At 37.8% G+C, this 27,280-nt stretch overlaps 2 protein-coding genes across 10 annotated transcripts in view; one reads left to right on the forward strand and one right to left on the reverse strand.

The window, feature by feature from the left end:
• The window catches only part of DNM1L (dynamin 1 like), a 64,501-nt gene extending 47,900 nt beyond the window's left edge, over nucleotides 1-16,601 (forward strand). For 2 of the 7 annotated variants that reach the window (XM_059935624.1, XM_059935625.1), the window contains 13 exons: nucleotides 850-981; nucleotides 1,912-2,118; nucleotides 5,413-5,533; nucleotides 5,765-5,920; nucleotides 6,151-6,240; nucleotides 7,628-7,720; nucleotides 10,472-10,528; nucleotides 11,215-11,292; nucleotides 11,593-11,625; nucleotides 13,757-13,933; nucleotides 14,092-14,201; nucleotides 14,333-14,492; nucleotides 14,785-16,601. In XM_059935624.1, coding sequence (XP_059791607.1) covers nucleotides 850-981; nucleotides 1,912-2,118; nucleotides 5,413-5,533; nucleotides 5,765-5,920; nucleotides 6,151-6,240; nucleotides 7,628-7,720; nucleotides 10,472-10,528; nucleotides 11,215-11,292; nucleotides 11,593-11,625; nucleotides 13,757-13,933; nucleotides 14,092-14,201; nucleotides 14,333-14,492; nucleotides 14,785-14,841 — 1,471 coding nt within the window. In that variant the 3' untranslated portion in view covers nucleotides 14,842-16,601. The remainder of the gene's footprint in view (nucleotides 1-849; nucleotides 982-1,911; nucleotides 2,119-5,412; nucleotides 5,534-5,764; nucleotides 5,921-6,150; nucleotides 6,241-7,627; nucleotides 7,721-10,471; nucleotides 10,529-11,214; nucleotides 11,293-11,592; nucleotides 11,626-13,756; nucleotides 13,934-14,091; nucleotides 14,202-14,332; nucleotides 14,493-14,784) is intronic. The other 5 variants (XM_059935629.1, XM_059935626.1, XM_059935627.1 and 2 more) reach the window with 3 other exon arrangements.
• On the reverse strand, nucleotides 7,795-26,500 carry YARS2 (tyrosyl-tRNA synthetase 2). 3 transcript variants are annotated; one of them, XR_009505340.1, is made up of 6 exons: nucleotides 25,698-26,500; nucleotides 24,678-24,845; nucleotides 19,120-19,275; nucleotides 18,639-18,809; nucleotides 17,753-18,030; nucleotides 7,795-8,666 (listed from the first exon to the last, which is right to left on the reverse strand). XR_009505340.1 is itself a non-coding variant. In XM_059935631.1 (5 exons), the coding sequence occupies exons 1-5, from the start codon at nucleotides 26,477-26,479 to the stop codon at nucleotides 17,871-17,873; spliced, it is 1,437 nt and encodes a 478-aa protein (XP_059791614.1). In that variant the 5' UTR covers nucleotides 26,480-26,500; the 3' UTR covers nucleotides 13,185-17,870. The 3 variants fall into 3 exon arrangements, 1 of the variants encoding a protein (XP_059791614.1); XR_009505341.1 differs by lacking the exon at nucleotides 18,639-18,809; XM_059935631.1 differs by lacking the exon at nucleotides 7,795-8,666 and having other exon boundaries at nucleotides 13,185-18,030.
• Nucleotides 26,501-27,280: the final 780 nt, after the last annotated feature.

A 27,280-nucleotide genomic window follows, 5' to 3' on the forward strand; every position in this document is an offset into this window, starting at 1 on the left:
TATCTCTTTGAACCCTTGCAACGTCCCTGTGAGATATGTATATTGGTCTGTTTTATAATCAGAAAACTTAAGTTATACATTTACCAAAGTCACATGGCTGGTGAAAGCAGAGCCAGATTCAAATGGAGATCATAGTCCAAAGCCTTTATAAAATAGGAAGCACTGAAATTGTCATGAGATCTGGGTTCTACTCCTAGTTCATCTACAAACTAGATATAATGTGGGTTTAAATGGCTCCTAACATCTTTGGTCTTAGACCTTTGAAAATGAAAATGTTACTAAGTGATGTCTTTACAGTTGTCTGCTTCTAATCACATGTCCTTCTCCCTCACCCCTACTCTTTTTTTTTTAAAATTCCCATTATCTCTTTTCAGGCAAACAGGTGGTATAAAACTGTTTGTTGTATTTGTAGATGGCTACTCTTCAATTTAGTTGCCTGTCCATGGATAAAATATACAGTTGATTAAGACACATATTTTCACCTGTTTATCCCTGTTACTGAAGAGTACTGCTTTTGACTGTAGTTAATGGTAATAATGAGGCCTAAATTATTCAGGCATTGCTTACTTAAAAGTCACACAGTTTGAATCTTGGCTGAACTACTTAATATGTGACCTTGGGTAAGTTAGTTAATCTCCCTGGGCCTTAGTTACTTTGCTATAAAATGGGATAATACCTATTGCATAGACTAATTGTGAGAATTAACAATTCATGTCAGACATTATAGACAATGCCTGGTGCCATCATCATCATCATCATTTATAGGCTATCATCATCATCCTCACTATCCAGAGTACTTAGTACCACAGTTGACTTTAGTTGAACAGTTTTGTTACTTTTCAACCTTAGGAGCCAGCTAGATATTAATAATAAGAAGAGTGTAACTGATTCAATCCGTGATGAATATGCTTTCCTTCAAAAGAAATACCCATCTCTGGCCAATAGAAATGGAACAAAGTATCTTGCCAGGACTTTAAACAGGTAACATTTTTTACCTTTTGGAAAATGAGATGTTTCTGGGTTGCCAATAAGTGTCTGAGACCTTTGATTATCAGTTCCTTACATTTTTATAATGTCCTTGTCTGTAAAATTTCACTTTTTGTTTCTTGTGTAGTAGGTTCTTATAATGTAGATATTTATTTTTATTGAGGTGGTTGGCATTAAATCATTGTGTAGTCTAGAAATGCTCAAGTGAATTTTAAAATACCTTAATCATGAAATTCTTGACAGTCATTTTACTTTTGATGATAGAACTAGATGGCAGATGACTTCATTTCCATTTTGTATTTCAGGAACTGAATTAAGATTTATAATTTTCACATAACCTATTCTTAATTTAGGATGTCTTCTATTCCTATTCATAAAAAGAATGTAAACTATATACTTTGAATTCTGAGTATGCACTGATGGTAGAGGCATTAGAAGACCTTTCTAAATAATTTATAAATGACTGAAGTAAAACCTATTTTCTTTTACTTTTGGGTTATTCCCTAAATAAATTAAAGGCTGATGGATATGTATCTTAACAAGATTGATTTTCACTATGCTGAGTACCCATTGTAAAAGATAAGTCGGAAACCAAAATAACGTAGGTAGAATTGGATTGAGTAGTTTACTTTCTTTGAGGTAACTGCAATAATATAAAAAAAATTTTTTTTAAATTTATATTTGATTCTCTAGCAGTTGCTACAATTTGATGGGTTGAAGGCACACTTAAAAAGCATTTACTAAGATGGTTTCCTTCATGTCATTTTTTTCAGGCTACATATTTACCTTCTAGTCTAAGATTGCATTATTTCCTACCAGGACAAATTGACAGGTTTCCCTATTATTTGCATTTTAAAATTTGACCTGCCTGGGTCTTCAAAATACACAATTACTTTAAAATCCTTCCTTTCTAACCTTTGTTAGGCTACTGATGCATCACATCAGAGATTGCTTACCAGAGTTGAAAACAAGAATAAATGTTCTAGCTGCTCAATATCAGTCTCTTCTAAATAGCTATGGTGAACCTGTGGATGATAAAAGTGCTACTTTACTCCAGCTTATTACCAAATTTGCCACAGAATATTGTAACACTATTGAAGGAACTGCAAAATATATTGAAACTTCAGAGCTGTAAGTAAGAAATTTCTCTATGGATTTGGTTACCTGGATTGATAGGTTAGATAAAGATAAAAGATAAAGATCTTTTGTTACAGTGACTTAACTCTGAGATTATCTGATTGTAATTTATTATCTGTAAAACAGGAATATCATTTTGTAGAAATGGTAGATAATGTCTCATATGTATGTAAAATGCTTTATAAATTATGTAAAGCACGGTAAAAGTTTCAGGGCTTTCTTTAAAAACAAGACTTTAATTGATAAGCATTTATAAAATTTTCATAATTTAAAAATTGTTTGTTTTTTTAATACACACAATATAGTTCTTCATGAAAAAATACAAAAATGCAGATAAGTAAAAAGAGTAAAACATAAGGACAAAATTGCTTTTAATTCCATCATTAAGAAATAATCCCTGTTACTTTGGCATTAATCTAGACATTATTCTATGCTTCTATAAAACTTCTATGCTTCTATAAAGCTTCTATAACTGCCTGTAATACACATCTTTAAAAATCAGATGCTATGGAATCATTTCTTTAAATCAACATGTCACAAACAACTAGTAGTAATTGTATATTTGTATTCTCAGTCTTAAGATTTACATAGTATTTTACTTTTTAGACATACACTCTTATTTGTTCAATCAGTCCCCTACTATTGACAGTTTGCTTTCGGTTATACACAAATATAAACAATGTTGTGATGGACTATCTTTGGGCCATGTATCCAAGTAAACCCTTAGGTTAAATTTCTAGAAGTGGAATTACTAGATGAAAGGGTGTATAACATCCTCAAAGTCTCTTATTATTATTATACTATTAGTAGATTGTATTTTTTTAAATAAATTTATTGATTTTATTTGTTTATTTTTGGCTATGTTGGGTCTTCATTGCTGCGCGCAGGCTTTCTCTGGTTGTGGCGAGCGGGGGCTTCTCTTCGTTGCGGTGCGTGGGCTTCTCATTGCGGTGGCTTCTGTTGTTGCAGAGTATGGGCTCTAGGTGCATGGGCTGCAGTAGTTGTGGCTCACGAGCTCTAGAGTGCAGGCTCAGTAGTTGTGGTGCATGGGCTTAGTTGCTCCGCGGCATGTGGGATCTTCTCGAACCAGGGCTCAAACCCGTGTCCCCTGCATTGGCAGGCGGATTCTTAACCACTGCACTGCCAGGGAAGCCCGATTGTATTGTTTTACTACTAGCAGTATAAAAGAATATCCATTTCTCTAAACTCTCACCTTTAAAAAAATCTTTTAATTTTGAAAAATAATTATAGACTTACAGGAAGTTGCAAATAAATGTACAGGGAGGTCCCATTCACCTTTCACCCCATCTCCCCCAGCGTTGACATCTTGCATATCTGTAGTACAATAAAAAGCAAGAAAATGGACATTGGTGCAATCCACACAGCTTATTCAGATTTCTCCAGTTATACACATACTTCATGTCTGTGTGTTTGTATGTATGTATATAAAGTTCTATGTACTTTCATGTGACTCAGGTAGCCTTCTATGTAAGTTAATGCCATAGAATATTTAACAAACTAATTACTGAATGATTTTAAATTATGCATATTAAGGGAAATAAAGATTACTAAGATAAACCTTTAAAGAGTTCAGTGGATAAGGTAGGTCAAGGTAACACAAGGGTTGATTAGGTGGCAAAAGGAGTATAATTTTTAATTAAATACTTCTTATTAAATATAATACATATCCAGAAAAGTGCATATAACATATATGGACAATTTTATAAGTAGTTAATTAAGCAATATCTTTGTAATTACCTAATCAAGCCTTATTAGAACATTGAAGAGAGACCACTTTCATTTCTTTCAAGGATTGGGAGAGCTCCATAGTTAGGAATGCATTTGGGTTGGATTCTGAATAGAGTATGGGAAGGCAGTAAGTAGAAGGGTATTTTAGGCTTTGGAACAGCAAAGATTAACGCAGGGAGAATTTGGAGAATGGCATATACAATGATGGGATGTAACAGGAGGTAAGGCAGGAAAGGTGTCTAAGAACAAGACTGGAAAGTCTAGTATCTTCAGAATTTGAAGAACTTCCTACTATAAAAAAATAAAACACTTTTGGTCACAGGAGTAACCCATTTTAAAAGGATATTCTGGTCACTATGGAAACTATTTGGAGAAGGGAAAAGTTGGAGGCAGAGAGACCAGTTATTGGTAACTTTAACTATTTTAAAGTATAATACGTAGCACTAAATATATTCACAGTATTGTACAACCATCAAATAGTATCTATTTACAAAATTTTTTATCACCCCAACAGAAACTTTGTATCCAAATAAGCAATATCTCTGTGTTCCCCTCTTCCCCCAGCCCATGGTAACCTCTTACTTTCTGTCTATGAATTTCCTTGTTCTAGATATTTCATATAAGGAGAATCATACAATATTTGTCCTTTTGTGTCTGGCTTATTTCACTTAGCATAATGTTAGGCTGGTATCTTCTGCCTAGACTACTGTAAGAAAGTAGTGAATAGTGATGGTGAAAACAGAGAAGATGGGGTGATTTGGGGAGATATAAATGTATTTGTAAATTTTCAACTAGACTTGAATGAGAAAAATAAAAGGTAATAACCAGGGTTTCTAGTCATTAAGATAGGAAACACAAGGTGTCCAGTATGTAGGCCCAGAGATTTAATTTGTTTAAAGCAGGGATAGGCAAACTATATATAGCCCATTGACAAAGAATGATTTTTGCACTTTTAAATGGTTGAAAAAAATTCAAAGAAGAATATTTTGTAATATGAAAATTATATAAAATTCAAATTTTAGTGGACATAAGTTTTATTGGAACATAGCTGTGCTTATTTGTTTACATACTGTCTGTGGTTGCTTTTGTGCTCAATGGCAGAATTGGCGAGTTGTGACAGAGTTGTGAAAAGTCTAAAGTATTTATTATCTGGCCTTTTACAGAAAAAGTTTGCTGATCTCTACTCTAGATTGTGAATAAATAGAAATAAGACATTGTTTCTTATCTTTAAGGAGCTCATAGTCTAGTTGAAGAAAACTAGGGCAGAGAAAAATGTTTAGTAGTTCTTAGTTAACTGATGTTTTCTGAAAGAACAGTTACTCAGTGTGCATGTGCATATGTGAATGCCTTTTGTGAAATGACTCCTTTCCCCATTAAAAAAATTAGAGAAACTGGTTCATAATGGAGTTGAGAACACATGAAAATGGTCTAAGTGTGACTGTTCATCTGAGACAGTCTTAAAGCTTACAGAGAGACTTCTAACTTGTAGCTTCCTCCCTTTTAGTAATACTAGAAGTCATATACTTCATTGCCTTTCAGATGCGGTGGTGCTAGAATATGTTATATTTTCCATGAGACTTTTGGGCGAACCTTAGAATCTGTTGACCCACTAGGTGGCCTTAACACTATTGACATTTTGACTGCCATTAGAAATGCAACTGTGAGTATGCTTAACCTTTAGAATTTTTTGAAATGAGGTTAAAGATTATTTTTTAATCCATATAACTCTATCTTTTTTTAATGAATTGTACACTTTGTTATTTTGCTCTCATTCTTGAAATTACGAAGTGCTTTTTTATGAAGAATACCAAAAACGTGATTTATTTTAAACTTAGGGAAGAACCAAAATTATATGTGGCTATAATAAGAGCTCATAGTTTTATTTTTTTAGGGTCCTCGTCCTGCTTTGTTTGTGCCTGAAGTTTCATTTGAGTTACTGGTCAAACGGCAAATCAAACGTCTGGAAGAGCCCAGCCTCCGTTGTGTGGAACTGGTTCATGAAGAAATGCAAAGGATCATTCAGCACTGTAGCAATTACAGTACACAGGTAATTGAGAAATGTAACAGGTTTCAGATTAAGTAGTAAAAGACATGAGGTGGTGGTTTCAAGGGGAAGGAGGAAATATAGAAGATGGGCTAAAAGTTAAAATGTAGTTCCCTTATATAAAAGTGATTTGAAATAGTATAGTTAAATGTAGCTTCCAAATCTGATTCAGTACTTCATGATTATTTAATTTTCCTTTAAACAAAACAGACTGTTTCTTCCACCACATATAGGAGTTGTTGCGGTTCCCTAAACTTCATGATGCCATAGTTGAAGTAGTGACTTGTCTTCTTCGTAAACGGTTGCCTGTTACAAATGAAATGGTGAGCTATTATTTCATAAATCATTGTAATCACTGTTAATAAGTTATTTTGTACAGCTTTATGAATTTAGGCATAATGATTCCCAGTGTATTGAAAAGAAAAAGAAGCGAGTTTCAGTCTTATTTCAAAGGAAACTTCAGTAATTCTGGTATAAAATGCATTTTTCTTCATATTTTAATCATTGTTAGCCTGCAGCCACAGATTTTCCTGAAAATGGAGTTATCATTGAGGATTGTGAATAGTTTTGCTTTATTATATAGCAGCACTGATTTAATGGAAAGTTAGTTTTATCTTCAGCCTCAGTAAACTGAGCCATCATATAGCAAGCTCTTTTTTTTTAACTCTGATGTACATCAGGGTAATTTGGCCATTTGTACAGTTTCCTTGTTTGATGACCTAATACCATAATATCATGGTTGCTATCCTTAAAAATAAAAATCCTGAAATTGGCAGAAATATGGAATAAGCATTTGAAATTGTCCGTATGCCTCTAATTGTTGGCTGGTTTCTTTTTCTCCTTTCTGGTCTCTAAAAGTGCATTTGGGTCTTTGGCTCCGGATGGTGAGCCCCAATGGACATTTACTTAAAGAGTACAAAACCATCCTTGGAAGTATAGAATATAAGTGCTGCTGCTTAGTTGTTTCCCTAGCAAGCATAACCACCAGATTGAAATGAGTAAGAACATGGTTAGCCTGATCTCAGACTCTACCCACTGATATCAGAATCATTGGAATTTCATTTAAATAAATAATTTTCACTGGTTCTTGATCTTTTAGTGCTGTTCTGATACCTAAGATTTGTTAGGACAGTGCAAATGAAGGAGTTAGTTTAATCTCTCTACAGCGCTAGAGAAATTAATTTCAACTTTCCTTTTTGATTATTGTCCCAATTAGGACTTGAACCACATATATTTAAACTAGGTGCTTCATAATTAAGGCTAATCAATCATTATCTCAGGTCGTTAAATGTATCCTTTACCCAAATAAAGTTAACATCTTTAACTAACATCTGATTATGAAATGTTTTCTTATTGTTGAACCTGAACTTTTGACATGGAATAGTGGATGATCTAAGGTTTTAATAGCAAAGTTGCTTGGAAGTTAGATATGCATCAGGTAGATAACTTTTTTTTTCCCTAACAAATACTTCTAACTACTTCAGTGTCAGAAATGCAATCTTAGATGCTAAAATATAGATAATTCAAAAGATAGAGCAAATTGCTATTTGGTATAAACTCTGTCAGTTGGAGTATAATTATCAAGTATTTATTTAGGCATCAGTGTCCTGTACTGTCTTTTAGAATTATCTGTTTAATAAGTTTATATGTTTCCTTAAGTAAAATTAGGTTGGCATATTTTATATATAGCCTAATTTTATTTTTTTCTAGGTCCATAACTTAGTGGCAATTGAACTGGCTTATATCAACACAAAACATCCAGACTTTGCTGATGCTTGTGGGTTAATGAACAATAATATAGAGGTAAATACAATTCGAATTTGTCTTTTTTGAGAGAGAAAATCTATTTTAGCTCAGTTATATCAAATTTACTGGGCAAGGAATAACTATAAGACATATATGCACCATATTATTGTCTGTTATATGCTAAGAAGTATGCTGAGGGCATTACATTGTTTTCTTAAATTTAATTCTCAAAACCACCTGGAGGTATTGTTCTCATTTTCTGCTTGTGAAACTGTAACTCGGAGATGATCTGGGACTCATTGATTTAGTGTTGAAGGACTGCCTGGTTCCATTTCAGTAACTGTTGTTGCAGTTTATTAGACTGAAGTATGTAAAACAAAGTGGATGTTTAAAATTGTTTTCATTTGACTCTGAAAGCTGTGAAGGAAACATTCCAAGAATTACCTAAATTATAGTAAATTTGGAAAGACAGAGTACTGTTTCACCATTACTGTGGTTCCTGTATTTCATGGATCCTTTTTTTTTTCCATTTGAGGCTAACATTGTAGGTTGCATAATAGCTCAGATGGAGCGAAGGCTGGTGGATAGAGCGATTTATCTGGATGCAGTTTTTTCTCTGCCACTTTTATCCAGAACAGTAAAATTTTCTGCAATTCCGTAGTCCAGTAAGAACTGAGTCCCTTCTGTATCAAATTTCCTCTTATGCATATGGGTGGGGAGAATATTGTAAACGTGGAATTTGGGAACTGGAAGGGACCCTGGGTTTAAACTGGAAGGGACCCTTTGGTTAAACAGATGAGGAACCTGAAACCCACAGATGATAACAGCTGTTACTTTAGTGCTTATTTTCCTGGGCATCTTCTCTTTAACAGGTACAGGTAACTGTTTTTTAGCTCCATAGTTGAGGTGACTCCTATTGTCAGAAAAAAATTCCAGGGAATTGCCGTGGCCCAGGTTCAATCTCTGGCTGGGGAAGTAAGATCTTGCAAGCTGTGTGGCACGGCTAGAAAAAAAAAAAAACAGAAAAAATTCCAAAATGCATATAAGTAAGGCACTTTAAAACACTCAGAAAGTAGACTAGATAATAGTTATTATGTTAAAAATTAGCATGCAGACACTACCTTAAGATAGGAGTTAGTTCTTGTAACATTGAAGCCTTCATGGAAAATTTGTGTCTGGAACAGTTTTTCTAATACTGACAAGGTCATTGATTTCAGATCAGTATTTTTCTTACAAATGAATATGTCTCTGGTTTTAAGACTATGTGTCAAAGAACTTTATGTGGATATTCTCATTTAATCTTTACAGCAACCCTATGAGGGTAATGTTAATAGACTAGGAAACCGGGGCTTAAGAGTTGGTAACCCATACAGTTAACAAAGCAAGTAAGCCAGGTCTCCTCCAGGGCCAGCTAAGGTCATAAATGGTTGGTAACAGACTAGGGTGAGAATTTCTGGTCTCTAGATTCCTCTGCCTTTTGCTTTGTGTCCTTCTTCAAAATGTATATTTAGGGCTTCCCTGGTGGCGCAGTGGTTAAGAATGTGCCTGCCAATGCAGGGGACACGGGTTCGAGCCCTGGTCTGGGAAGATCCCACATGCCGCGGAGCAACTAAGCCCGTGAGCCACAACTACTGAGCCTGCACGTCTGGAGCCTGTGCTCCGCTACGGGAGAGGCCGCGACACTGAGAGGCCCACGCACCGCGATGAAGAGTGGCCCCTGCTCGCCGCAACTGTAGAAAGCCCTCGCACAGAAATGAAGACCCAACACAGCCAAAAATAAATAAATAAATAAATATGTATATTTAAATGCTTTTTATTCTGAAGATCGTTAAAATCCATATATTTTTATTATCTGCTATATTTTTTATCACTGGATAAATGAAAAGTGGGTAAAATTTCTGTTAAAAATTTTTCTTACCCAGAAACATCATTGTGAACCTTTGTTAATTTACACCTTTTTGCAAGTTTGAGTGTTCATGAAATGCTTTCTGCTCAGGAGCATTTTGACTTCATTTAATGTAAATACTTTGTACTGTATTTGATGCTGCCTGTGAGAGAGCCACTATTAATACCTACATCCTTCTATATTTTCATAGTCTTGCACCTATCATGGTGCTTGACATACAGTAGGTGTTCAGTACCTATTAATTTGAATTTACAGTTGCTTTAGCTCAGTACCAGAATTACATTGCTAATATTAGCAGATTAGAAGAGTGGGCAGGTGATCAGTCTGTTAAATTAGCCAGGTTACAGAAAGGACTGTCAGTTTTCAGCATTACGTTTATTTCCTGGAGATAGTTAAGGATAAAGAAAACAGAACACTCTTATAGATATTTATGGTTTTGTGTGTGAGAATTGTGTAAATTTAACACAAACGTGTGCAGGTTAGAATGATTTTTAAAGGTTTTGCTTAATTTTTCTGTGATCTGTGTACTTCAAATTCTATATGGTATGCTGAAGGCTTACGTACACTTTAATGTGGGAACAGTTTAAATCAGTGATTCTTAACTTGGTGGGAAAGGCAGAGATGATGTTGGTCCACTTGAGAACCACTGGTACAGGAAGCCAGTGTTACTGACGTTGTATTATATCCCTCAGGTGTGTTGGGGCAGAAAAAAAGATTGAGAAGCATTGGGTTAAATGATTTCTTGTTTGTTTTAAAATATAATTATGGCATGAGTCCCAACAGTGAGAGGATATACTGTAAGTTATTCACACTTTTCAATTAAGCTGAACATTTTTTTTTAAGTAGGCTTACATCTCTGTGTTCTGATAATCATGAATCTTCTGCTTGGTTGTGTTTTATAGGAACAAAGGAGAAACAGGCTAGCAAGAGAATTACCTTCAGCTGTATCACGAGACAAGGTAAAAAATGTTTTTAAAGCATATTCCCAATATGCAAAGATGGATTGGTAAGCCTCAGAATATTACTCAGTTCTAGGAGTAATTTTTTCTTCTCACTTTAATATTCCATTGGCACTATTTCATTGTTTGAGTAAAGGTATGCAAGTTTAAAAATAGGCTTTGAGTAATTTAAAGATAAAATATTTTGAATACATAGGAATAAATGCTTAAAGGTGGATTTTAAATATCAAGGCTTTAACAGAAATTCAATGACTTTATCAACGTTGTAAAATTAGTTGAAATGACTAATGACTTTATTATAACAAGAAGGTTTTTTTGGAGAGGGAAGATGACATTATATACATACCAGGTTTTAGTTACATGTAATAGTTGCATATATTAAAATTTTTGTGTAAAAATCTGTTACTTTGAATTCTTTACCAGAAAAGATCTTATCAACTTCCAAAAATCAAAATGAAGTTTTTGGATTTGGATTTTTCTTAGGAATTCATCTGAAGAAAGCCTTAAACAAAGGTGACAATAGTACAGGAAATAAGGCAAAATAAACATTAATTTTATGTCCCATTACTTTTGTTTTTCATGTTATTTTACTATTTTTATACAGAGGGGAAAATTCATATTTATAGAATGTTTCTGAATGCATTTTTGGCATCCTTGATTTTTTTCCCTGCATTTTTTGCCTTTAGTCTTCTAAAGTTCCAAGTGCTTTGGCACCTGCCTCCCAGGAGCCCTCCCCTGCTGCTTCTGCTGAGGCTGATGGCAAGGTCTGTTCTGATTCTTAATCTAAGCCTGCATGCCTAGTTTGGTGCAACATAATCATCTGGAAACAATACACTGAACAGCAGAATATTAATATGGGATATTGTGCTAAGGTCAAATTTTAGTCTAATAGAAATTTAAAATCATTTAACAATGTATACTTCATAAAATAAATTATTGTTGACATGCTTTTGCTTGCAGTATAGACGATGCACACAGAAAAAGAATTTAAAGAGGAAATTTTCAAGCCATTGGTATTTAAATTTTGCTTGTTAAACTGCATGTTTTAACGTATCTTTTAACAGTTAATTCAGGACAGCAGAAGAGAAACTAAAAATGTGAGTCTTGCTTCAGAATGAAAACGTTGGTACCTTTGGTTCTCACCAAAACTGTCTTCAAAACCACTGAAGAACTTGTTTGTAACAGTGGCATCTATCTCTTGTTGTCTGTGTTATGTTTTTAATGTTCCTCTTATCTAACTAACTTCTAAGATGGTATTAATTCTAGTTTCAACATTGTTTTAAATAATAACAACAGCCTTTCCCACTGTTTTCTATTACCTTCAAGAATAGTGTTGAATTTAATATTTTGGTAGGGAATTAAAATTCTGGAGATGGAAACTGTACTTTTGGACTTTTCCTCTTTAAAGGTTCTGAGATCTGTCCAGTGCTAATGGAGAATCCTCTAAGGTTTCTTTCTTATGCTTTCATTCAGTTTGCTCTTTTCACCCTAAATATATTTAGTAGTTTAACATGTGCCTCAACAGCTTAAGCAAATTCAGAACAAACAGGGGGGCTGTGAGAGTTTGAGACTGTTGCCAATTCTTGATAACCTTTAAAAAAAATTAAATAATCTGTAAGTTATTCAGATCCATTCTTATTTTTATCTTTTTTTTGCCATTTAGCTCCTTTCCTTACTTGTTGTCCAGGTTTAAGATTCTGAACCTCAAATAAAACCTTATAAATGTCTTATCTTCTCTCAGCCCACTAGTGCTAAGGTCTTAAGAGAACCATCTAAATCATTGCTTTTTATTTAACTCCTGGTATCACTCTGAATTTGCTCACTTTCCTTAAGATTTCATATGATCTATCATTCACGTATAGTTAACACGCATTTAAAAATACATTCATTTAAAAAGTAATGTATAAATATACTACTTGTATATTGATATACATTATCTTAACTACATTTTAAAGACAAATTTTGGACAGTGTTTTTATTCAGAATGATACCCAATACATTTTTTAACATTGCTGTAACACTCCTCTGTTAAATTTATATAAGCCATTTTTATTTCTATCTATAATTCTGGATGCCATTTTATCTCCATTTTAGATTGTAAAATCTTAAAGAACATCTAAAAACATCTCTTAAATGTTGACGAATTACTGTTTTCCCCATTATCCTAAACAGTTATTTTTCTTTTAGAAATCAAGACTAACAGATATCCTAAAAAAGAAGGTGCAAAAGCACTTGTGATTAATGGTAGCGCTAGATTTTTTTCAGCAGATCCTTTCTCAAGTAAAGGATTTCTACTTTTATCCTATGGTATTGACTATTAGGAACATAAACTGATTTGAGAAATTAATAAAGTCTTAAGTTTTGGAGAATGAGTTCATTGAACTTTCAGAGAGATCATAGTTCAACAGTGTTTAAAGTTACTTCGAAGAAATAATGTGAATAGCAGTTCTGGTTTTTCTTGTGCTTTTAATGAGCAGTCCTGTTTTAAAGGGCAGCTTCTACTTTTTCCACAATCTCTAGTGTTAGAGGAGTTGGAGAAGAGGAAAAATTTTGAGAAGTTAGCAAATAATAAAAAAAGAATTTAAAATATACTGGCTGAGGCCTTGCAAACAGTTTACAACAGAACGTCTTATTTATTTATTTATAAACCACAGTGTTACTTCTGCCATTCTTTATTTTTTTTACAAATACACTTTTTCTGGGCTGTGTTGTGTCTTCGTTGCTGCATGTGGGCTTTCTCTAGTTGCGGCGAGTGGGGGCTACTCTTCGTTGCAGTGCGTGGGCTTCTCACTGAGGTGGCTTCTCTTTGTTGTGGAGCACAGGCTCTAGGCATCGTGGGCTTCAGTAGTTGTGGCACGAGGGCTCAGTAGTTGTGGCTTGCGGACTCTAGAGCTCAGGCTCAGTAGTTGTGGTGCACAGGCTTAGTTGCTTCGCGGCATGTGGGATCTTCCTGGACCAGGGCTTGAACCCGTGTCCCCTGCATTGGCAGGTGGATTCTTAACCATTGCACCACCAGGGAAGTCCGAACCTCTTATTTAGACAGCTCAGGGTTCCAGTTATACATGCCACCCATCATCTCTTTCTGACCCTGCCATCTCTCTGAATAGACTAAACTCCAGATGGTTACTGGATGTGTATTCTCCTTGACTGCTGTCAAGGGAAATTAACTTTGTTTAGTTAATATCAGTTTGATATGGTTGGTATAGGTTTTGGAACACGTTTTTTCAGGTTGCATCTGGAGGTGGTGGGGTTGGAGATGGTGTTCAAGAACCAACAACAGGCAACTGGAGAGGAATGCTGAAAACTTCAAAAGCTGAGGAGTTACTAGCTGAGGAAAAATCAAAACCAATTCCAATTATGCCAGCCAGTCCACAAAAAGGCCATGCTGTGAATTTGCTGGATGTGGTAAGCTGCAGAGTTTGCTTGAGGACAAATAACCAAATTACCAGGAAAACACTTTAAAAGACAAAAGGAACTGAAGTCTCAAAAACTTTTTGAATGTTAAATGTTGTCATTTCAAAATGGCACAAAAGTAACTTTTTTCTCCCCCTCCCTCCATTTAGCCAGTTCCTGTTGCACGAAAACTATCTGCCCGTGAACAGCGAGACTGTGAAGTTATTGAACGACTCATCAAATCTTATTTTCTTATTGTCAGAAAGAATATTCAAGACAGGTTAGTACTATGTTATATAAATCAGACTAGAATACCGCGAGATGATTTCATAATCTGTTTTGAAAATACACATTTTTTTTAAAATTTAGGTTTTTATTCTAAATCAAATGGATTATCTGATTGTTTTGCAGTGTGCCAAAGGCAGTAATGCACTTTTTGGTTAATCATGTAAAAGATACTCTTCAGAGTGAGTTAGTAGGACAGCTGTATAAATCATCCTTATTGGATGATCTTCTGACTGAATCCGAGGACATGGCACAGCGCAGGAAAGAAGCAGCTGATATGCTAAAGGTATTACTGTGAATTTTTTTGAATTTTCTTACTTGGGTTGTAGGTATAAACATTTATTCTTTAAAATGCATTCTGATCCTTGGAGATACACATATATAGTCTTTGTATGATGGCTAATCTTTTTTTCTGTTGGCACTTGATTAGATTCAAATTTCAGAGAAGATACTGGTTAGTATAAATCAACCACATATAAAGTGGAGAGGTTATCCCACATTAATTCAGATTCTTTCTTTGATATTCCTTGTTATTATAACTTAAGCATTTATAATTTTTATAATTTTCTTTAATGCAGGCATTACAAGGAGCCAGTCAAATTATTGCTGAAATCCGAGAGACTCATCTTTGGTGAAGAGAACTATGTAATACTGAGACTCCACTGACTTGCTAGTTACTGCCTACTTGAGTAGAATTTTATTTATGAACTCCTGTGTATTGCAATGGTATGAATCTGCTCATGTGAAGACTGGCTATAAACTGAAAATTATACTCTGTATTGCAGAACAAATCACACACTTAATCCAAATAATAAATGGCTGTTTCTAAAATTTCCTAGTATATATAAAATACATCGTCTGTCTTGTGACAGTTTCATCTGAACTTAAAAAGAACTGTTAATAGTTCTAGTTGTACAAGCAGTTTGTCTGTGGATAAGATGACCTGTGTAATCTGCTAGTAGTCTTAAAGCTGCTGCCATAGCCCTTCAAGAAGAATGCACCAAGACACCATGTCATACGACTATAATGCATGCACTATTATTTAAACCGAACTGGCTTTGAAAGAGGTGGGTTGACAAGTTACTCAGTAGTCAGTCACTATTCCACCTGTTCTTTGATTTAGTTTTATTGAGCTTCTCTGAAACCTTTGATGTGTTTGTAAGAAAGCTGAACACACGAGAGGATCTGTAACATTGACAATGATGTGATGTGCATAATGTGTAGCTACAGTCCTTCCACTTCTGGGTCCACATTCCCCTGGTGCGTTAAAAATTACAATATCATCTTTGATCTTACTTAAACCTGGAAGCATGAATTATGTTTTCCTGCATTAAGAACATCTAGCCTTGATTATCTAGTAAGACTTGGTAATGACCATCTTTCCTTTTAGTTTTCAGAAGTCCTAATAAATTCCCCTTGGTTTTCAAATATAATAGTAATAATTCAGATACATTTTTAAATTGGAGCCCTCTGACCACGCTTCAAGATTCACTTGGAGGTGGGACTTAAAACCAAATACTGTGGTGATTTTAAGTGTATCTTCTTCCTATTAGTTGTTAATAGTTACTTTTGCTTCACACCAACAAAGTACATTAGAATAGAAAGTAATGGTGGGGCTTTATTATTTAAAGAAAAACATCCTGACACACACACATAACTCCTAAAGGCTTTCAGGGGGTTGGGAGTAAGGTTTAGAACATATACACATTTTACCAAAATTCCCCAGGTGATTCTTGATATGAATTACATTATAAGTTTTAAAATGATAAATTAAATATTGCAGATATTAAAGTCTATTTTTAAGTTACGACATTTATGAAGGACTACTGGCAGGAACGTGTGAGTATGTCTGTTACTCTTAGCTAATGGCACCCATTTACTGTACTAAGAGACAAGAGACTCAGCAACTGATCTCAAACATAAAAAAACAGATTCAGTCTGATATGATATGGTACTACTTATACTTAGCAGTACCATCTTCATAGAATACATGCTTCCAGAATGTTTATTAGCATACTTTAAAATCACTCTGCCATTATTAAACATTAGTTTTGAAATTATAGCCATCCATGATTTACTTATTTCAGATAGATCAGATGACTTCCATTCTAGTCTAGCTTTTTTAATTTGTAAGGGGGGAAGAAAACTTACAATGCACCTTTCTCCAGCAAATTTCAAATTGAAAACATTACCTGCTATGATAATGCACTTGCTAGTACTACACACCATGTACAAAGAAAAACAGAGACAAGAGGTATGCAAAGAGAAAACCTCCTTTTGTTGACACTTAAACTGAGTTAAGTTCTGAAATGCAGAGATGATCTCTGACATTTATAATGGATACCTGTATGTTCTTACTATGTAAATAAAGTTGCTGGTATGAAGTGACATTAAAGTTTGTCAATAAATGAATTCTTCCTAACTTTACTCCCAGAAGAAGGTTTAGATAAACTATAGCTTTTTTAACATATAAGTCTACTTTGGAACATAGCAATACAGCTTATACTGTATGAAAGTTTTATGACTTTCTTCTTTTTAGATTTTCATAATTGACTGAGGTATTATTACATCTCCATTTTTTGCATATGAAGATTAATGACTTGCTCCAAGTAATCCAGGTAGTAAATAGCTAGAATTTGAACTCTAAAGCCATGCTTTGCTGCCTGTAAGATTTTTCTAGAACACATCTGATTGTAAACCATTTTGAGTGTATGTTTGAGCTTCACTTGATGCTCAGGGGAAATAGGGGTGCTATTACCTTCGATTTTTCAGATGTTGGAAATAGTTCTGGAGAATCAACTTGCCTAAAGAATGTAGAGCTTAATTTAACTAAGTCTTGATTCCAAATCCTTTAAATTTGACCTGAAAACTTCCCTTACTGGAATGTCTTTTGATATTCTCAAATGATTAGATATTTAGTATATATATTTTGCCTCTATTTTATCTTGTTGGTTACTTAACTTTTCACTTCATCTCAAGCTGCAATCTGCTTGGGGACATAAGTTGAAACTTAAAACTAATTGAAAAGTTGATAAATTTATAAGACATCGCTACCTTTTTTTACTGAATTTAAAAAAACAAGGCTGAGTAAATTTAATTTTATGGAAACAGAGTCAAGGGACTGGAAAACTGAATTAGAAACTTTCTGAAAAGTCAAGTACTGACTTTTGTTTTCCTTGAAAAGAAACTATTTCTACTGTAATTTCTAATGCCAGCTATGGCTTCCTCTAACTTTTCTCCCTTTTTATGGAGAGCTGTATTTGCTTCCTAAACAACAAAAAACCTCTAATGAGATACACACCTGATATAAAAGTATCCACAATTACTTATACTACCTCTTTTTCATTGTTCCTCCTCATCTTAAAAACAGCAAGGACAGGATAGGAAAGACAGCATTTAGTTTTTCATGAAGCATAATTATTAAAAGAGATTAACCCTAGAAATCATGCTTTTCTGTGGTAGTCCTTAATGTTTAAGGATCAGGAAATAAAATATCCCACTATTACACAAACTGAACCAACCTATATAAATAATGAAATTACTCACACTGTGAGGCCTAGAGTACACTGCATTCTTTGTCTTTGAGTTGCATAAGTGAAGGTATAAATTCGTACATCTTGAGAATGAATGATGGATAAGTTTGAACCACTGGAAGGAGTTTTCATCATAGCTGAAGCCATTTTATAATGTAGAAGTTCCTTTTTCCTATTTTAAGTAACGAAAGTCCATTCTTAAGAATATGTTGTCCAACAACTAAAACACTCTCAGGATTTGTTACTTGTCTGTGATTTATACTGACTCCACCTTCTGTTATCATCCGATACCTGAAAAATAAAAATGTTCAGTAACTAGATAAATCTAATCACTGTTGACCGCTCCCAATAATACAGATACATCATTATTTCATTTAAATTTCAAAGGCTCTTCTACTGAAACCATTTAGCACTGAATTGTTATCTTCATGTTTATTAGATTCTGCCTCCCCTTTAATGTTCTAAAGGAGAAATTCAACTAATATTTTAAATAGATTGGGCAACCCCACTACTCCCCAGAATAAAGAGGATACAGACTGAATGTGAGAGGGGTGTGTGAATCTGTTTACTTAGGGCCTCTGTTCTGGTGATCTCAAATTGTGACCATCCCTAAGCTGACTGATTCCAGTGTATTTATACAATAGTGGTCATTTAAACGTAAGCCTTTTCCAATGCTGGAGAAAAAACTGACCAGGTTAGACTTAATAAGAGAGAGTATAGTGATACTAGATTTTAAAGAAAATTTAAGGTATTTTCAGCAGTAAGTACTCAATTTTCACTTTATTCTCAGACTAACTTAACTTCTGCAAGGAATGAGATGCCATTATCAGGAAAAACACCACCTCTGGAAACACAGGTTGTGAATTATAACTGTGAACCTAAAAGTTAAATAATCTTACCCTCGGGGGCCACCTGGAATGGCATTTGCTTTGCGGCACGTATCTAGGACACTTGTTCCAGGGTCAAGAACTAATTCAGAAAATGTAGCTTCTTTAAACAATTCTTTTAACTCTTGATCAGACATGACCTCCAGTGCCTCTATGCTGCTATAATAAAGGGCTTGTGTACACCTGAAAAACACATTTTGAGAGCCACATCACGTTGAGTGCTTACTTAGACACGTGTTCTAACACCCAAAAACCAACTATGAAGTACCCATTATGTTCCAGATGGAAAGTTTTTCAAACAGCAACACTGATCTTGTATAATTTATAAGCTTAATTCAGGATAATCTTTCTTTCTAGTAAATGGAGGCTAGTACTTTAAAGCAGTTAACACTGACAGTCCTTGTTAGTGGTAAAAGATGACTCTAAAACATTGGCTCCAAGTGTTCTCCAGTCTCTGAACTAATTAATCAAGTTCATTATTCTAAGAGGCCACCTTTTAGCAGAGTCCAGCCCTTCTTGTCCGTGAACAAGCTTTGTTACTTCTGTAGCAAGTCGTTTCTGAGGAGCCCGCTTTTCTGGCTCTTTGACATGCAGCTGCATTATGTGGTCAATCTCTGGAAGGGGCAGAAAAGTGAAGAGCTTCAGGTACCTTTGGGACAAAAAAAAAACCCCGTTAGATTTATATAACATACCTAATTTTTATCTCCAGCTCCCTTACCCTTTGAAGAACATCCTGCTTACTTTAGAATTTATTTTTAATTATGAAATATAACATACAGAAATGTACCAAAAATGACAATAGTACACACACCACCCTGACTGAAGATGTTACTATTTTGCCATCTTTGTTTCAAATCCTTCCTTTTTAAAAAAGTCATGAAATAGTATAGATATAGATGAGGGCCCCATCCACCTCATATATATTCTCCTTCTTGCCCCAGAGACAACCACTAATCTAAATTTGTGGGCATCCTTCCCAAGCATGTTTTTATATTTTTGTTTTCTGTGTATGTACCCATAAATAAAAACTGTAATTTAAAAACTGACAAATATTTTATATGTATCATCTTTTAAAACCTTATCTTTGGTGAAAAGCATAGAGAAATACACAAACAACAGACATATAGTTTAATGAATCATAAAGCAAACAGCTGTGTAACTATCACCTGTCTAGGTATACCACACTGCTCCTACCCAAATCCCCTCACCCCTCCAAGGTAACCACTCTTCGGACTTTTCATGGTAATTACTTCCTTGTTTTTCTTTATATTTTTACCATCTCAGTATGCCTCCCTAAACAGCATCACTTAGTTTTGCCTCTTTTTAGGCTTTACATAAACAGAATCATACAGAATATATTTTTTTTGGTTACTTTGGTACATCATTATGTTGGTGATTCACCCATGTTGCTGTGTGTACAGCTGCTGAGTACACATTCCATGTTATGAATGCTTTGTAATGTATTTATTCTAGTGTGGATATTTGTGCTGTTCCTACTCTTGGACAGTGGTTGATGGTGCTGCCATGACTATTCCCATGTATTTCTCTTGGTGTACATGTGCACTCATCTGTTAGGGATGTGCCCAGGGGGAGGGACTGCTGATCACAAGTCATGAGTATTTGACCTGAGTAGGCACAGCCACGTATTTTTCCAAGTGGTTCTATACCTGTAATGTAAGTGCTTGACATTAAGCTTTTGATTGCTTAATGCCAAGGTATCCATTTCAAAGACATCGATCTCGAATAAGCACACTGCCACATGTATGACACGGCTAGTACCAAAGCAACCAGATTAGGAACCACGCTGCCCCCACTCATGAAAGTCCCCTTTCAGAAAGCCCTGGGTAACCGAGATAACTGGCTGCTTGAGTGACCCCTCTTCACCTTTCCCACTCCCTAATTCTCACTCTACGTTTTAAATTAGCCAGTGAAGAGTGAACCTGCGAAATCCTAGGCACTCCAATAAAGGCAGAGCTCCGGGTCCATGCTCCCTCCTTCCCTATCCTTGACTCACTGTGTAGCCCCTGTAGTGCCATGTGCCCTTCAGACACTGTAAGTAACAAATCTTTTTTTAAAGTTCCCTGATGATTATTGCTGAGATGTCTCTTACAATCATAAGGACCACAGCGCTGGTCCAGCCACAAGGTTGACTCTGGCCCAGGAAATGTCTGTGAGGGCTCCTACAAGTAGTATGGGCCGAGGTGAGCACCCCCAGGCATTTCTAGTTCATGGTATCACTACCAACAGGCTGAGGCCCACACAACAACTGGCAATGGCATAGTTGGCAGGACTGCATGATTGCCCTTTAGCTTTGACTAGTTTACTAACTGGCTAACCCAGGTGGGCAACACCATTTGGGAGGACAGCAATGCATGCTGGAGGTCTATCATTCTATTATGTCTTTTGCATATTGCCTCTGCTGTGCTGCCGGCGGTATCCATCCCAAAACGTCACTGCTGCCATAATTCAATGATCTCCGCAGAGCAGTGTGATCAGTGATCAAGGCCATATGGTCTAATGAGATGATCAGACCACAAATTATACAGACGTTGATTGAGTACTAATGTACATGAAGGTCCTCCACATCTCAAGGCCAAGGAAAGCTAATGAGGGTAGAATGGACCCCAAGGCTATTATCACTGCCCAAGCTGAGGCTCTGAGCTAAAGGCCAGAGGAAAGGATAATTCCCATAGGTAAGGAGGAGGGAGACCTCCCTCTGGGACTGGTGGGTCATAATGGGATTACACTTCCTAACCTGGATGAATGGAATAGCCTTGCAACAGGAAACTATTGGCAGAGCAAAAGGGGAAATACAGCCGAGGCTTGCTGTCACTCTTTGTCCCCCAAACTCGATGGGGTATCGTGGGTCCAGTACCTGGTGTGATGTTGCTAAACAATGGACAAATATAAATGTCCTGAACATCTTGTGCCAATGCCTCGTAAGACCCCTGAGGAGGTACACCAGCTCCTTGATAATACAGAACCCCTATGGATGCTTCCTGGGCGTTGCTTAGTGTCGCTGAGTACCAACATTCCAAGGCTCACAGTGAATGGAAAACATGAGATTAGGCCTGTCTCTTTCTGTGCAAAAGTGGCATGGTCCAATGGGTTTATCACTTCTATGACCAGACTCACTCAAGTGACCCCCTCTTCATTCTAAGCCTGAAGAAGTCCCATTTGACCCTGAGTCCAGAGAATTCTTTTTACAAAATGCTCCCTCTAATCACGGGGTAGTGCTCCTACATTTTACTGGGACTGTCAAAACCATTCAAAAGGCACTGGAGAGCACTGACAGTGTTCCTATACATGGAGGAAATCACTCATCATTAAACCACCACTGTACTCAGATATAACAGGTACCAGGCCTTTTCATGTTCTGGAGGCAACGCCCTCACCGCTCACTAATTCTTTGCCACAGTCACAATCACATGCAAGTCTGCCACCTTCCACTAGGGTGAGGCACAGCAATGTGTTTTGGAAGCTGCCCAGCAGGCAGTCCAACGAGCCCTACCTTTAGTCCCACCTGGCTCCACATTCCAAGTCAGTGCTTGACCATATCTGACTATGCCTCCTCGGAGTCTCTGGACCAAACATAAGTCTACCTGATTTCCTATGGGGTTTTGGATTAAGTGCCTAACCCCAAAGGATTCTACTGGGTTCTTTTAGAAACTGAGGTCCTAACTGGCCCCCAATCAATACTACTCCCTAACGCCCTGGGTTAGAGATGCCTCCGGCAGAAGCTTAACACCACAACTGATACCTCCTTGGTAAAATGAAAATGGTACCTTCAGGAGAGGGCTAACCTTGATGTCAAAGCCTTTAAAAATTACAGGAGGGGGCTTCCCTGGTGGCGCAGTGGTTAAGAATCCACCTGCCAATGCAGGGGTCACAGGTTTGAGCCCTGGTCTGGGAAGATCCCACATGCCAGGGAGCAGCTAAGCCTGTGCACCACAACTACTGAGACTGCGCTCTAGAGCCCGGGAGCCATAACTACTGAGACCACGTGCCACAACTACTGAAGCCCGTGCGCCTAGAGCCCGTGCTCCACAACAAGAGAAGCCACCGCAATGAGAAGCCTGTGCACCGCAACGAAGAGTATCCCCCGCTCACCGCAACTAGAGAAAGCCCGCGCACAGCAACAAAGACCCAACACAGCCAAAAATAAATAAATAAATAAAAAAGTAGGGAAAACTATATTATGATTCAGAGTTATAATTATATGTCTGAAAAATAAAAAAAAAAATTACAGGAGGGTGTAGCTTCCCTCATGATCAGCTCCTTCCTCTTCCTCTGGCTGCTTGGGGAGCCCCCTGGGACCAACTGTCTGAGATGGACAGGGAATCCGTACTCTTCACCAACGGCGGCACCACCACGTATGCACTGCAGCTTGCTGGAGGGCTGTAGCACCCCCCGGTCTCAGGCACCTCTCTAACTGAAGAAGGCGGTCCCGGCTCAGACCAGTTGGCAGAACTTGTAGCTGTTCACTTAGCCCTTAGGGAGCCATAAAGAGGCCTTTGGCAGATCCATATTTTCACAGGCTCCTGGGCTATTGCTAATGGCCTCGCGGTTTCGTCCGGCCAATGGCTAAGGGACAGTTTTCTCATATAAGACAAGCCCACTTGGCCCAGATATGGAAGGAGTCCCCAGTTCCTATCATTATTACTTATGTTTCCGCTCAGACTACCTGCTCTATGCTGGAAGCCATTTTCAACAGTACGGCAGACTCCCTCACTAAGCCACCACACTGCCCAGCACAGACCCTTCCTACCAGCTTGAAAAATGGGCCCACACAACCTTGGGTCACCAAGGAATTAATGCCTTAACAGCTTGGGCTTAATTGAGGGGACTTCCCATCTCCTCAGCAGCAGCCAAAGTTGTGATAGATGACTGTATTCTCTGCTCCCAAACCAAACAATGGAGGATATCCAGATGGGGACATATTCCCTGGGGAGACCAACCATGCTCCCACTGGTAGGTTGATTTCACTGGCCACTGCCCCCTTCTCCTGGGGCCTCCAGATATGCCTTCACAGTCATTAATACTTACTCGGGACTCCTTTGGGCAACTCCCAAATCTCTTTCCTCACTAAATTTATTCTCGTTTCCTTTGGATCGCCAGACATTACTGACTCTGACCCACTTTACCTCTCCAGAGATTAAACAAAGGGCTCTCCAAGTAATATTCTTAGGAATTTCCATCTAGGCTATAGCCCCAGGCAGCTGGCCTCACTGAGCATCATTAGCCTCCTTAAAGAGACACTCCTGAAATTAGTTTCAGGCAAGTGGTCCCCCAAATGGACTGAACTCTTTGCTCCAGGCCCTCATCTTGTTTAATTCTCGCCTCCTGGGCCTTCCTACCATATATACCAACTGTTATGCACACACCCAAATCCCACTTTTGGTCACCTCTGGCAATCCTCAAGCGTTTACCCTCCAAGAGAACTCTCCATTCATGTAGAGTTCTTTATTTTTGCTCAATAGCGGTTTTTAATGTTCTGCAGGCAAGTATTATACATTTAAAAATTTTTAAGAATTATTCCTAAGTTATTTTGATGATAGTTAAGTCAAATGATATTTTTTTGAAAAATTCACTTTTTCTTTATTGCAGGTGTATTTCTCATTAATTTACATTCTTCTAAGAGTTTAAGATATTGTGAATTAATGAGAAAATCACTTTAAAAAAGGACCCTCAAAAGGATCTTCTTTTATGTTAAAGAAAAGGAACTTTAGAGACAAAGGTGAAATAAAAGTCAAGTTTAAGATGAAAGGAGTAAAAAACTAGAATATGCAAGCAATAATGGCCTAAGAACCTGCTAGATGTAGATCACAAACTTGGCTCTAAGTTTTCTAGCACCCACAGTGGTTTTCTGCTTTAACCAACAAAAAGTGTTTAACTACAATGTTCTGTGATGTACTAGCCTTAAATAGAATCTACGTTAAAACAAACAAAAAAACCCAAAAAACTATGAAGGGTACAGAGAGATTCAATGGATAAAATTTATCATGAGCTTTAATGAACTTAATTTTTCTCAGCACACAATTAAGAACTCACCTTTCTACCAAATCATCTTGCTGCCTGACAAAAAATTGATACAATTCAAAAGGAGATGTCTTATCTCTGTTTAGCCACACAGCATTGCCAGCAGACTTTCCCAGTTTCGCTCCAGTTGTACTTGTAATTAGAGGAACAGAGATTCCAAATACATCTTCTCCAGTCAACCTATGCATAAAGAAGAACTTTATTATGTGCTTTAAGCTCAAGTGGTGGTAGGTTCTGCTAATCTTTCTCAGATTTCAGTCTGGTTTCCTGCTCTAAGAAAACTTCCTTGACCTCGTAAACCTGGATTCTTGTCCATCTTACTGCTTTCACAGCACTCTATTTTGACATTTGTCATTCTGAACTGCAGTTGAACCAGTGACTCTGGGCAAGCCAAGTGGAAGTGCTGCATAACTGGGGCCTAGACATTTTTAAAGGTTGGGTAGGAAGAGGAGAGAAAACTGGGTAAAGAGGAGTCAGGTAGAGACACTAAAAGAGGTGTCTTAAAGGGATTTTAAAAATCAGTAGCACATGAGCTAGTCCTGTAGTTCAACTCCCTCAAGAAAGTGCCATTGAAATCTACATTATTCGCCAAATATTGGGTGCTGAAAAAAAAATTTTTGAGATGCCAACCAATGACTAACACTTAGCTTCACGGAAGGTGCAGAGCAAAGCAGAGACTACTCAAGGAGGCCCAGTCACGTTCAGGTTATAAATGAAGACAAGCAGTCTTTCAAATCAGAAACACAGAAAAAGCTTCTTAAAAGCAGCAAACACACACAATCCGAATCCTGACTAGGAGGGTCTATTTCCTGCAGAGCTCTATAATATGTCCCATACCTAATACCATTAATTCAGCCCTTTAGTTCTCATTAGCCAGTGATATTAAATTAATCCCATTACGGACCCTTAATGGAGATAGAACCAACAAGGGCAGGAACGAAGGGCATCATTCCACAATCCTAACAATGCAACACAGGCTATTCGTGTGTAAATTATTTGGCCTAGGATTTCTCCAGGTCTAAAGGCGCTTACTTGTGGATGAACTCGTATCCGGACATGATATTGCCCAGCTGATCAGATCCACCCAGCTGGACCCGGCATCTATAATGCTGGAACAGGTAGTAGAAATCATAGGCCTGGAGCACCTGGTATAGAAACTCTGCCAAACTCATGCCTTCGGGGCTCTTGAGCCGAGTCTGCACGCTCAGCCGGCTTAGCAGCGTGCCCATGCGGAAATGGCCGCCCACTGCCGCTAGGAAGTCCACCAGGTCCTGCTTCTGGTACCACGCCGAGTTGTCCAGCACGGTGAAATTGCCCCAGGTCCGCCCATTAGCGAAGAGCTGCTGGTGATTAGCCGCCAGGGCTTTGAGCCCTTGGCGCAGGGCGCGCGCGTTGCTTTGCACGCGCTCTGCTTCCAGCGCCTCCCGCTCCTTGGTACGGCCGCTTGGGTCTCCCAGGCGCGCCGTGGCGCCTCCCACCAGGGCGATCACGTTGTGGCCCGCTCGCTGGAAGTGAAACAGGCCCAAAAGCGCCAGCAGATGCCCCACATGAAGCGAGTCGGCCGTGGGGTCAAAGCCGCAGTAGATGGTCTGGGGAAAATTGCCCTCCGTGCCACGGTCGAAGAGCTCTGGGAGCTCTGTCTTCGTACCCCTCTCAGGGAAGAACTCCTTGAACAGACCCCGAGCCTTCTGCATCGCCAGCAACCCCTGAGCGCCCGAGTGGGCCTCACGCAGCCCCAAGGGTAAGACTCCTGACAGGCCTGGGGTACCAAGCCCCTGGCCACGGGAAAAGCACCGAAAGATGGGCGCCGCCATCTTAGCGGCGGTACGAAGGGAATGCTGGGATCTTAGAGGCCCACCACACCCCTCAGTGCCCGCCTCCTACAATTCCTACAGAATTTACTTGTGTTTTTTTCTGCGCATGCCCAGGTAGGGCGGGGAGGTTGGTTACGGAGCTCCGCAGCCTTGGAGTTCTGACTACCTGGGTGCAGTTTCCGCTTAAAGTCTGGTCACCTTAAGTACCCTAAAACTTAATTTCCTCATCCGTAACTTGGCTATGTTTATGATAATAGTTCCTATCTCAGATGGCTGTTGTGAGAATCTAAGAATTAAGGCACCTGGCACACATTGAGCGTTCTAAAATATTAGCTTTTGTTTAAAATTTCACGTAAAAATAAGTTGTGTTGCGCAAGTTGTTTGAAATCTCGGTCCTATGCAAAAATTTGTTCACAGAAGTTGTGAGGGGTCAGGATTGGTTTAACCTCACGGAGAGATACGGGGTTGGCGTCGAGACGCAATTTCGTAATACTGATTTTCAAATGGCTGAGAACACCTCAGCCCCCAGTATTCATTAGCCTCTCCAGGAGGTGGCAGTCTTGTCCAAGCTATAACGAGATAAAATTCAATAAATGCAGAAAGCCCCGTTTTATTAATTTCAGTTACAGGTAACCAGGTGGGACACAGCTTTGGCATAAGTGGATTCAAATTAGTAATCACATTGGCACAGCAATAGCCAGGTGCTAACAGTCCTCCAAGCACTAGGGATGGGGGTCTGTCTGGCAGCTGGCTGGCGGGGATCCAACTCCAAAACTCCATTTTAAAGTCTCATTTCTGGGA

Source organism: Balaenoptera ricei, chromosome 10, assembly GCF_028023285.1.
Source record: "Balaenoptera ricei isolate mBalRic1 chromosome 10, mBalRic1.hap2, whole genome shotgun sequence".
Classification (NCBI taxonomy): Eukaryota; Metazoa; Chordata; class Mammalia; order Artiodactyla; family Balaenopteridae; genus Balaenoptera; species Balaenoptera ricei.

Coding starts and splice junctions, on each gene's coding strand:
- YARS2 (XM_059935631.1), bottom strand. CDS start 26,479: ATGGCGGCGCCCATCTTTCGGTGCTTTTCCCGTGGCCAGGGGCTTGGT. Junction 19,276..24,677: donor CAAGATGATTTGGTAGAAAG/GTGAGTTCTTAA, acceptor TTTGTCCCAAAG/GTACCTGAAGCTCTTCACTT. Junction 18,031..18,638: donor ATTCCAGGTGGCCCCCGAGG/GTAAGATTATTT, acceptor TTTATTTTTCAG/GTATCGGATGATAACAGAAG.